The sequence below is a fragment of the Heteronotia binoei genome, chromosome 6 (assembly GCF_032191835.1).
Source record: "Heteronotia binoei isolate CCM8104 ecotype False Entrance Well chromosome 6, APGP_CSIRO_Hbin_v1, whole genome shotgun sequence".
Taxonomy (NCBI): domain Eukaryota; kingdom Metazoa; phylum Chordata; class Lepidosauria; order Squamata; family Gekkonidae; genus Heteronotia; species Heteronotia binoei.
In genome coordinates, this window is record NC_083228.1 from 69,601,699 (window position 1) to 69,614,425 (window position 12,727).

Consider the following 12,727-nt stretch of genomic DNA (forward strand, 5'->3'; position numbering starts at 1 on the left):
TTGTTCACAGATTATGCTAGTAATAGTGATCATTTATCTGCAAGAAGTTCAAGCCAGTAAGAAGATAATTGGTTTACAGAAGAGTAGTTGAGGCCCTGCCAGTCAGATTACAAATAATACTTCATTATTTCAACTTGCACTGAAAGTACTGTGAAACCTCAATTAATCCCACTGTTCTACCTTCCTTGTTATCACTTGTTGAAATTCCCAATGCTGCTAAACCAGAGAATATTTAAGGGCAAGTAATAAAATAATTATGATGGGAATTTTTAAATAAATATCAGTTTGAAATACTCTGCAGTGAACCTGAGAATGGAAATACTTAAAAATAAATAAGTGGCCTTAAAATGCAGCCCAGTATAAATTGCACTCAAATAATGGAAACTTCTTGTAGGATTAATGAATGACATATAAGTTCCTCAACAATGGAGTTTGTTGTCATGTGGCTATATGAACACACAGATATAGGAGTTAATTAGGCTTCCCAACCCTCCCGCCCTGGTGGGGGACCCCAGGATTTCCAGCCTCTTCCCCCGCTCCCCCAAAAAATGGAAGCGGGGGAGGGGGGAAACGGCGCCAAGGAGTGTGGCGAGCCCCCCCTTCTCGGAGCGGGCGACACTGCTGCCGCCTCTTCTCCGTAGCTGCTGCTCCGAGATGGGCGCAGCCTGAGCCCATCTCGGAGGAGCAGCTACGGAGAAGAGACGGCAGCGCAGCGGCATCGCCCGCTCCACTCCACCTCTGAGGTAAAATCAGAGAAGGGGAGGCTGGAGGCAGGCCAGGAGCGTGGTGAGCCGCGAATCTGGGTCTTTCTAGGACCCAGACTCGCGGCTCACCACGCTCCTGGCCTGCCTCCACCCTCCTTGTCACACGCTCTGTGTGTCACACCCTCCTTTTCACACCCTCCACCTTTTCACACGCTCTGTCTGCGCCGCCCCGCTACTCACTGCTTGCAGGCAGGCAGGGAGAGGCCGAGCAGGGCCGCGGGGGTGACGGGACGATGCAGCCCCTGCTGCTGCTGCTTTTCCGACCGGGCGCGCAAAGGTGCCCGGCGGCCCGGAGGAAGAGGAGGGCCTTGTGCGGCCTGCTGCTGCTGGGGCGCCCACCCGGGCCTACTGCTGGGATGCTCCGCTGGGCCCTGGGGGGGGGGAGGAGCAGCAGGCGGCGGCTGGGCCGGGAGGCGGCAGGGGCTTGGAAGAGGCGCCTTGCGCAGGGCTGCTTTGCCGCGCCTTCGAGCCTGTGGACCTGGCAACTCCTCGTGCAGTGAAGGGGGCTCCCTCCCTCCCAAGAAACAGCTGGCCGTATTCAGGCGGGGGAAGGTGATGGCGACCGCTTTGGCATACTTGACATACCTCCCAATGTCAAGCATGGTTAAATACTATTGGTAATTGATTGTTTTAGGGTCCTGCATAAGCTGGTCTGTGCACTGTCATGAAGGATCCGTTCCTCTTAGTTTGTTATTGTTCAAAAGTCCAAAATTTTTACTATCCAGTGCTTTACAATTCCAAAGTATTCCTACATACATAAAGTATATGACTGAAAAGCCACAAGACATCCACACATTGATAGCAGCACAAGGTTGGCAAATTTCTATGTATGTTTTGGGTTGACAAAAGCATATTTCAATTTTCAATCTTCTTCCAGTTATTATTAACCAGTGGAACTACTGTTTACCAATAAGCATTACGTGTGGTATATGGCTGTCAAAGCATTATGTCAACACTTGAAAGCCATAATGATTACTGATGAGCACTAGTTCCACTGGTTAATGATTGCAACAACAAGAAGACTGAACATTGAAATATGCTTTTGAGCAGCCACACCAGCAATAAGGAAACTACATAAGCCTATTTCAGGATGCAAACTAAAATAGTGAAGAGTTTAAAACTGATTGGTGAGCAGCACACACAAACACATACTTCGAGTCTTAATGAATGCTTGTAAAAACATTTTATTTAGTTAGTTTTCTTATGCTATCTCTTCAGAGTCCTGTTTGACGCAGTTTGAGCAAACTAAGGATGTATCAACACTACTGTTTGTAAACTTTTTTGGGGGTCAGTGGGACCTGTAAGCCTATGGTGTGTTTCTATAAGAGGAACTAGAAACCAGGAATTCAGTACCCTCATCAAATGACTTATCCAGATTTTGGAGAAGTCAAAACATGTAAATGACTATAAAATGATATAAATAAGTAGTAACATCATCCTCAAGATCTTTAAGTACACAGCCTTCTTAAGGCATAAGCTGTACGTAGGATTGCCACCATTTTATGGGCTTGTGCCTTTAACAACCACATAGCAGGAAGAAATACAACACTGCTCCTCTTTTTTGAGAAAAGGTTCAGCATGTGATATATAGCTCTTAAAGATACAGGAGTCCATAAAAGGCAGCAAGTTTAGGAATACATCATTTTTTATGTGATATAGAAAATAAAATGAGTCCACTTGTGAAGAGGGTGGAATAAAAAGCTAAAGTAAATTAATTAAATAAATAAATGCTAGGCAGCCAAATTAATTACACTGCTAACTTATACATCTATATTGATCAGAATGTATTTTATATTTTTGTAACATCTCTCTTCCACTTTATCTATCACATTAAGGAATTAATTCATGTCACAAAGTGCAAAAGGAAGCCTTCTAGGGCTTTTTTGGTGTCACGTGAGAATTTACCTTCATGGCCACTTTACTTCTTGCAGGCAAAGAATGAGCACTTGATATACGCTGTTACATTTGAAGGAGTAGCATGTGTCTGTTCCAACATGTATATATACCTGTTAGCCATGGGTCCTCATTAAGGTTGTCAACCTGGGGGGAGGGGGCTGCATATCTCCCAGAATGACAACTGACATCCAGACTACATCAGTCCCAATGGAGGAAATGGCAGCTCTGAGGCTCCAACCCTCTCTAAAATCTGACCTCTCCAGGCTCCACTCCAAATCTCCAGGAATTTTCTGACTTGGAGTTGGCAACCCTAGTCATCAGCAAGAATTCAATATGTACATATGGACCGAAACAGATGCAGGAAGTTACCTCAAAAGAAAATGGCATGCAAAGAATTCATTATTTGTGGAAAACAGTTGTGAGCAAAAATGCTGTACATTCATTTATAAAGACTTGCATTGATTTCAGTGGTGTTAACATTTTATACAATATTTTATGCATAGTACTCATGGGTATATAAGCATGTGTATGCTTCATTAATGACTACTTGCATTTCAAAATCTTAATGTGGAATAGGTAGAAGGGGAGTAAACATAGACTTTCAGATGATTAACACTATAGAATATTTGACAAGGGGAAACCAAATGCTCAAGGGGGAAAATAAAATGTTCAAAGAGGGGCTCTAGTACTGGGCTATATATTACTTGCCATTTGGAGCGACAGGGCATACTCATTAGAAAGTAGAAATTTCTCTGCAATCCTCTTGCCACTTTTCTGTTCCTCAAACCATATTTCCATTCTTGACAGTTTTAATCCAAGCAGATCTTGGCAATATTTGAGTGATTTATTTGTTTCAATTCAGCTTGACAGTTACTATTCAAGTTGCAGAGTTATACGGTGAGTGTTGGCAACTTTGACTTCAGCAAAGGTGCCCCTTGAAGGTTGTGAGTATCCCGGGGGACACAAGAGGAGTCATTCTGATGAAGAAATATCAAATTTGTTGTGCTCCTTAGAATTCTGGGCAATCCTGATCAGGTTTACTTCAAAGTGAGTGAGTTTTACAGGACAAAATGTAGGGAAATATGTTTAGCATCACAGCTGTGCAGAATCTATGTTCACTTAGAAGTAAGTTCCTCTGCATTTAATGGGGCTTACTACCCCGGTGGGTGTACAGGAATGCAACTTAAGTGTGTGCGCATGCCAGTCATATTCCACACCATATGTTATGCTTATTAGGATGATTTACTGCCACTGTTGGCACTCCATCGCACTTTGAAATGCTGGAGCCTTGCACTCACCATGTCCTCCCTCCCATCCGAAGTAATTTTTAGTTCCTCTTTTAACCACTATAGAGTTACACACAAAGCAATCCTAAGCAGGTATACACAGAAATAAGCTCTATTTCATTCAGTAGGACTTGCTGTCATAAAAAGAGCTTTTATGATTTTCAGCCTCATGGTGCAAATAGGGATGCTGTCAGTCTTGAGAAAATTGTCCTGCCCCTTTAATAAAAGTTTAATTGCTTTTGACTGCCCATTTCTACGTATTAAGCTTCCATTAAGGGCCATGGCGTTTTCCTCTAGGTCTGTTAGCAATCCTAAAAAAGGAAATCCTGAACAGAGTTTAGTTGAAGACAGTGGGATCAGAAGAATTTGTTTTTATTTTAAAAATCCGTTTTATCGAGCATATTTGTGTTTATTTTCATGCCTTTTGGAAATATTTCTGTAATCTTCCCCGAGAAATAAGGCAACGGGTGGTGCAAAGATATAAGCCCGGTGCTTCAGATGGTGGAGAGAATGAAAAAGTTGCGGCGGGTGGCTGGAAGTGAATGGATCGCCCGCGCTTAGAAGCTATTTACGAGAAAATCCCAGCGAGTACAAGCGATTGGCGAGGAAACAGAGGGAGGGGGAAGGCGGGGGAGAGTGAGGCGATTTTGTGACTTCCACAAAAGCAAACCCGGAGAAATCACCAACCACGGCTTGCTTGCGCGCTCTCTGGCTCGGTCTCTTTAATTCAGCTCCTCCCCCATGTGGTTGTGGCTTTCCCTTCCATCAAAAGCCTGATCAGCGACGCCAGCTTTAAGGGGAAACCCGAAAGAAAGCAGTTTTTCTCTTCTCCTCGAACTGCATCAAATACGACTGTGTCTGAAACTTCTATGGAGTTATTGCGGTCTTCTGGCAGAAAAGCCAACACATCTGCAGCCCCCCAACTCTCTTCCCATTTTGCATCTCTCGCATAGACTCTCTCCTTTTCCCTCATCAGCATTAGGAGCAATGGGAAAAGTTACTGGCTGGTACCCAGGCTGGCAGATGGCTCTGCTAGCCGCCTGGACATGGCTTTTGATCCTTACTTTTGGCTTTGCCGGAGCAGAAATCACTTGCAGATCGTGCCATTGGCAGGTGCAGTTACACGAGCAGCAGCGGCAGCAACCTCAGCAAGGATTATTAATACATTTGAGGACAAGACGAGAAGGCGAGGAGGCATGGAGGTTATCTGTGGAGAAAAGAGGTGAGAGGCAGCCTGGTCATGGGCAGGAGGTGGCAGATGCTGGGGATCGAACCTTATTCGCTTCTGCGACCGCTGGGGAGAAATATGCCAGCCTGGAGCCACGGAGACCGATGGGATCGAGGAAACTGTCCGGCGAGCCCTCCGAGGCGCCGATCAGCTTCCGACTGTCGCGCTCGGATGTTGATAAGCCCACCCGCTCCAAGTTCCGTTCTGATTCTCCGCGGTCCCCCGGGGATAAAGAGCGGCGCTCCTCTGAGGCCACCCGTGCTGCCCGGTCGGCGCCCCTCGGCTGGCTAAGAAAAAGCAGGGCAGGTTGGACGAGGCAGCAGAGCCGGAAGCCTAGAGGAGCTCCTGCTGAAAGAGACCCGCAGCTGGAGAGCCGGGCACCGGCGGAGCAGCTGCAGGGGAAAGCCACGCGCTTTCGGCTGGAGGAGCTGAAATTGACTAGCACGACCTTTGCCCTCACAGGGGATTCGGCGCATAACCAAGCTATGGTGCACTGGTCGGGTCACAACAGCAGCGTGAGTAGATTGAAACCAAGTCCGGGATGTTGGGGAGGGGGGAGGCAGCAGTTCAGCCAGGTTCCAAGCCCTAATGTTGTGCACACCAGCAGATTCCAGAAAGCACGAGCTAGTCTAGCCATCCCACCGCTTCCGACAGTTTTGCTATTCATTGTCGTTTTGCTCTGGCGGGGTCTCGGGCTTGTTGTGTCTGAAGTGCTTCCGTGTGGCTTCTTCTTTGGAGCAGAAAGTTTCCTGCTCCACTTGGCACTCCCTTGAATTGCATCTCAGTGCGTTTAAACATGGCACAAAACTTGTCTTTGTGTACTGAAAGTGGGGAAGGGTGCGTACTTGTCTGGAAAGAAATTAAGTTTAATTGTGTAAGGGATAAATATTGGTCGTCATTTTAATAAGAAAGAGAAGCATGGGAAACTTCAATCCTGAAATGCTTTATAGGCAAAACCAGTGGCAGAAATGTTAACCTGAACTATAAGAGTGAGGGATGGAATTATTAGAGAAGCTATAGCTGAGGCCAGATATCTTAACTGACACCCCCCTCCAATCAGTTTCATCCCTGCCTTCCCATTGTTGATGCCATGACATATATTTAAATAGGCAGTATTGCATGGTTCTGCCTTTCTCCTCCTTGCTTCCAAGGCCATGAACAATTTTTCATTCCTTCTGTCATCAAGAAATCCTGTACTACTGACTGGTTTTGAAAAATTTAAAGAGCTGTCTTTCCTGAGTGGGACACTGGGGTAGAAAGTGTCTCTCAGTGTCTACTCTGTCAGGAGTTAGTCCTCTTCTAGTTTTAATTTAATAGATTGTGTCATGAGCAATCACAGTTCAGTTTTGATCAAAGGCATGCTAGTTTTAGAATCTCCCTTCAAGCCTTCCCTTTTCTGCAAGCACATGAAAAGAGCTCAAGTTTGCAGCTGAAGACTGCTCTACTTTGCCCCTGTGCTTTCCCTGGGGGCACTGAAGTGTCCATTTGTATAAAAATGAGACTTCAGTTTTAGGATAAGGGCTTTCGTTCACCTGTTGTTCTTTTGATTCTTCCTGTGGTTTAGAATCAGCTTTCCCCGCTTCTGTGTATCCAAAGCAACCCAATGCCTTTTTAATTCAGATATTCTTTGAAAAATGAGGTAATTTAAGCCTTCCTTGATGTTTTGTGTTGGCATGGTGAGGACTCATCCAGATAAATTAAGCTACGTTCATTCCCAGTCCTGTCTAAGTATTAAACTGGCTTTTAGATTTTGCAAATTGCAATGTGAAGTGGGGCTGTGTTTAATTCGGATCCCTGAGAACTAGTTTTTTTCCCTTATGAAAAGTTAAAATGAAGGCTAAAGGAAATATAAGAGGTGCCAAGAACACAGGGGGGGGGGGGGAGAAAGGAGTTGTTTCTTATATACAGGATAGATGGTTTATTCCAAGTAATACATTTAAACTTTCATGTGCCATTCTAAAACTTTTTGGGATTTTTTTGTGATTTAATATTGATAATTTTTGGATGCATGAACATAAATAATTGCATGCATTAGTGTCCATGTGGCTGTTGTAAACTCATCTAGAGGATTCAATTTTCATCGACTAGGCTATAATTTTAGAGGCTTTTCAGGAAGTTTTTAATCCAATAATGTAAGTACGATTCTCCCTCTTGCAAATTTCTAGGACCTTTCTCCTTTCTATCCAATTTTGGCTATCAGATCTTGGATACAGTGCCATTAAAGCCAGTCTTTCAGTTTGAACTCTGGACTCTTAAAACTGATTGAACAAGTTTCTCACTGCTAGTGCATTGATTTATTTTCCTTAGCAATAGCTTACAACTTAAAAATAGGGTATGGAAAGCGTTGATTAGACATTCTGAGGTTGAAGTACAGAAGAGCGTTGATAAAGTTTTTAAATTCAAACAATGTGTAATTTTGGCCATAACAATGATGTGGATAATAAAAGGCTACATTCCAATTTACCTTTATGGCAGCCCTTCTTTCCATGTAAGTGAAGAAATGTCTTCAAATCATATCCCTTGAAGATTGCTTGTCTTTAAAGCCAACACAGGGCTATACCAGTTGAGCTGAGTGTTGTATTGCTCAGGTCACAGTAATAATATTGTAAGAAGGGAATTGTGAATTACTGTGTGTTTTCAATAAGTTGTGTGTGTTTTTTTTTAAAAAAGCATGCCATTTCACAATCATTGTGACATTTCTTCTGGGAGTAACACATGGACAGAATTTGCTGAGTCATCCTCACTGGCAAAATCAAGGTTACTTTATGAGGTATCAGTGGCTTGAACAGTCTGAAGTACAAGGTGTCATCTTGACCAGATGTCTCTGTTGTTTCAGGAATTATAAATTTTAAAAGTTGTGTTAGATATATTATTGTTTCGAGCGTGGGTCCTTAACCTTTTTGAGCCCATGGGGACCTTTGGAATTTTAAGGGGGGGGTGGAGTGAGCTACTGTAGTAAGTAGAGCCAGACACAATACCTCCCTCCATGCTTACCAAAATAATTGCAGAATGGAAATAAAAAGAAATGAAGGAAAGCTTTGGGGAGGAAGAAAGAGAAGGGGAGATCAGGAAACCCTCAAGGGGGAAGAAAAGAAACTATAATGCTTAATAGTCACCTTGATCCTACAGTGGCTGCTGCCAGGACTTTTTGTTTGTTCATTTGTAGAAAAAGCACAGCAGGAACTCATTTGCATATTAGGACACACCCCTGACATCACCATTGTTTCACAAAGGGCTTTTTTGTAGAAAAAGCCCAGTAGGAACCATTTACATATTAAGCCATACTCCCTGATGCTAGGGCAGCTAGAACGGCATTTCTGTGTGTTCCTGCTAAAAAAAAAAAAAGCATTGGTTGCTGTTGCTGTATCTTTGGAAACTCCTTTCATTTGAAGGAGGGAAGCCAAAGAAAAACTCTGTACCATGCTACAGTCTGGAATCATGTTGCCTTCCAGAGATCATAAGCAATTCTTTGTGTCTCATTTGGATCCATGTAATTTGGACTTTAGCTCCATCTCAGCTAGATTTGAGAACAGCAGCACTTTAGAGACCAATGTTTTGGGTTATAAGCATTTGAGAGTCAAAGCTGCCTTTTTCAGACAAGTAGCAATGGAGATACCCAAGTCTTTTTATCCCAACCTAATGGTGGGAAAGAGGTTGCAAAGAAAGGAGTTGCTCCAGATCCTAGTCTGCCAACTGTTTATCCCTTTTTTATATGTTCATGTTTATTGTCCCTAGCCATTGGTCTTCTCAGTTAAAGCACATTTGAAACATTAAACATTCAAAACATATTTACAAAGAAAGTTAAAATTTTAAAACCTCAGCTCACATTCAGTTCAATACTATAAGAACATTTCAATTGGAGACATTCTAAGAGGAGACAGAAGGTTCCACAACAGACAGCATAAAAACTAGTTTTTTGCCACTTTTTATGTGGTAGAACCACCACTGTTTGTGTGCAGTTGTCTCATATATTCAGAGATGTTTTGCTTAACCATACAGTCCTAAGAAGAGTTATGTTCACCTAAACCTATTGACTTCAATAGAGTTAAAAGGCTACAACTCTGTTTAGGATTGCACTGCACTGTAAGAGGGGAGTCTATGGTTTTATCATAACTAACTCAACTAGGAGCCCACTGAGTGATCTTAGGCAAACTGCACTTGTTCCACGTTCTTCATTGCTAATTTGGGGGAGGAAATAATAAACTGTTGTGATGATGGATATGAAGTGTTTAAAAAACTTCAGATAAATATTATATACACATTTATTAAGCCTTTCCACATTGCTGCATATGCATTCCTAGACAACTGCTCCTCTTGAGTTTCTGCTTATTATGCACCTGTTAAAGGCAACCCTCCCCCCCAAAATGGCAACCTTATTACTCTAAGTAATAACTGGAACTTAGGGTTCCTTTATGTTGTACAGTAACTGGAAGTGCAACTGGTGAAATATGCACAACATTCAGAACAACTGTACAGTTGAATGTAGAACCAATTGGAAGCTAACAGGAAGAGCTCTCTTACATTTTTTTGTCCATGATTCTACTTTTTGTACTATAGAAATTCTGTGCAACAAATTATATAGCAATGCACCTCTGTCTAAACAGCATCAAATTTATGGTACAATTCTGACTTGAGCACATTCCATGGGGAGCATCATATGGCTTGTTTACTGGAAGCACATTACCTTAGCTACAGGGGACACATACCTAAATAGATTAGGTTAATCTTGGAACTGGTTAACTTACAGAGGAAACCTAACATTTTGTATGCATGTAGTCCACAAGTATCCTAATTACTGGACAAAACTGGAAGTGTTACATTTGTGCATCTCTTCCTCAATATTTGACCTATATATCATTGTATAGTTAAGATACTATCATATTAGCTAGAAAGCTGAAATTTGCTCCAGGTAGAACCAACACAATTTAATTACTTTAAAAACCTCAATGAATTGAAAATGACACATTTGTACATTACTGCTTCAAAATGGAAGATACTAAGTATCTACAAAATGGTTAAGGTGCCTCCACTCTAACATAAAAGCTGAAATTTGGTATATATGCAACACTAACTAAGGAATACATGGGATGGAGCATTGTGGAAGTCGCAGTGCCACTTCACATAGCTGAGTCAACTCTGCCTTGTTCAATGAAGTTTTCCCCATAGGACCTGGCATGTATAAAAATGCTTACAGAATGCAAACCATGTTAATTCAGTGTATGTTAAAAATCTTTTTATTTGGATACTGTTATTTGATAGATAAAAGGAATAAATGGAACAAACTTTTCCATGGTGGTAGGACATTTCTGGATTAACTGGTGACATTAATGGCTGATATTTCTCCTTTAGTAATATTTAGATTCAGTTAAAGGAAGTAGTGATTAGGACACCGAGGGAAGATTCATACATTCAGATTTATCTAAAATATGTATCACTCTACCTGTAGCAGAGGGATATTAGTACCCTACCTCTGGTGTTGCAGAATGAATGGCATATATCTACGGTTGTATGAAGGCCTGTTTTTAATTTATAGTGTAATGCAGAGTTATTCCAGTCTAAGCCCATTGAACTCAATGGCATTAGGCTAGAATAACTCTGTAAATGATTGCACTGTTAATCTCTTATATCAGCAGTTTCTTACATAAGTAGGAATTGCCTTATACTTCAAGTCAATTCTGAAATAGGCATATTACATTTATAACACCTGGAAATAAAACCAACTTTTATAACTTTCCATAGAGTACACAACAATTGAATTTTGTTAAATAGTAATTTGGCATGTCTGGAGCTAGCACAGTTAGCTATAGAATAGTTTGGATTCCTTACCTATCTATATACCCCATTCCCAACTATGCACCCTATGTATGGATACTTATTTTTGCCAATAGGGGGCATCTGGAGGGTAAAGAGATGTTTCTGCACACTTGGGGCACTCCCCTGCATTCCCCAGGTATGCTGAAAAATATTACATGTTTAAAAAAGTATATGGGGGATTTTTAAATTATCCCAAAAGTATAACTGCATTATCTACACATGAGCAGAGAATGTACTTACAGAAGCATGGGGAAAGTTACTGGAGTCCTCAAGGGAAGCTGCTGCACAAAGAACCATCCCTGCTGCTGCCTACACCACCACTAGGACTGCTGGGATAAGCAATTGGAGCTGCAAGGGAAGTCACAGTGACAATAGCCATCCCGGCTGCTGCTAGGTCTGCCACACCAAGAGCCATCCTTGCTGCCGCTGAGACCACTGCTCCAGGAACCAGCCCCACTGCCACCAGGACTGCTGCCAAAAAAAGGGATGGTAGGGTCACAGCTTCCCAAGCTACCACTGGAGCTGCTGGCAAACAAGAGGGAAGCAGGGCCGGAACTTACTAAGGCACAGTCAAGGAACAGTGGGAGCCTGTGGAAGAACAATGGCCTGGCTACCTCAAAGGTTACAGAGTGGGACTCCCAAGTTCCTGAAGCAGGAGCCTTCCTATTAGTAAGGGAATGGGGGGAAAGAAAAGGGAAAACCTTTGCTAACCTTTCCAAAGTCACAACACATTGCACAACGTTTTATTGCCGGTTTCCCCATGTTATGAAGCAGTTGTGCATATGACAGTGGAATTGGATAGTTTTAGTGGTATTTATAGGTGATCTATAGATATAATGCTACTCCATATTCTCACAGAGTAAGATTGGATCTTTGGCATATAGACATTGAGGGAGTCTCTTCCTATGGAAAGCCACTTCTCTTAATACAAAAGGCTCTTCCATTGATGTAGGTACCTTTTGTGTTATCGGAAGGCTCCTTCCATCTGAAAAATGAGCCTCTGTAAGCAGATCCAACCCATTATGTGGTTTTCTATACAATGGGTTTTATATTAGTTTACAGTCTGTTTTCTTGATTATTGAAAATGTTCTCCTGCTGTTTTCAGATATAGAGCTGTTAAGTCAAGTCATGCCTCATGGTTCTTCTGAATTTCATCTTGTGCTGCAGTCATCTTGTTCAGTAGAAGGCAGTTTACATATAATGGAGGTAAAACACTAATTTAGGAAATCATTGTTATGCAGGCAAGAGATCTTCATGGACAGTTTTAATGGGGTATATGGTACTTTGCTATGAGGACCTTGCAGGGAACAGTGGTAACCAGAATGTGACACTGCAGGCATAGGCCAGTGCTTCAGCTGGAGGTCTGGCCAAGCACTCAGCTGTGCAACTTCAAAAAAAAAATGCTGATGGTTCACCTTCCTTTGCCACAGAAAGACAAAACGTGGAAAAGACGGATATCTGAGACCTGGAACAACAGGTTAAGGAACATCTTGGCCTCAAGTGGAAGGCAGGCATCTCCAGGCAGAGAGGCATGAGGAAACATCCTCTCACATAAGGACTTTAGTACCCGATGCAGACCTGCAATGAGGTAAACCCATGCCCAGAGGAGGAAGTGGGATTTTTATATCTGGCAGGCCTGGGACCAGATCTGTATTCTCAGAGTACTATGAGAAATGTGGGGGCTGCTCAGGATATTTGGAGATGACTGGAATGCCAAACATTTGTTTCCAGTGTTCTTG

General features: G+C 42.5%; 1 protein-coding gene across 4 annotated transcripts in view; it reads left to right on the forward strand.

Annotated features, from left to right (window-relative positions):
• Positions 1-4,759: 4,759 nt before the first annotated feature.
• The window catches only part of SORCS1 (sortilin related VPS10 domain containing receptor 1), a 763,613-nt gene continuing 755,645 nt past the window's right edge, over positions 4,760-12,727 (forward strand). For all 4 annotated transcript variants that reach the window (XR_009555572.1, XM_060241701.1, XM_060241700.1 and 1 more), the window contains exon 1: positions 4,760-5,689. Coding sequence is in view for 3 of the 4 variants with exons in the window: in XM_060241701.1 (XP_060097684.1) it covers positions 4,934-5,689 (756 nt within the window). In the remaining variant the exon portion in view is untranslated. The remainder of the gene's footprint in view (positions 5,690-12,727) is intronic.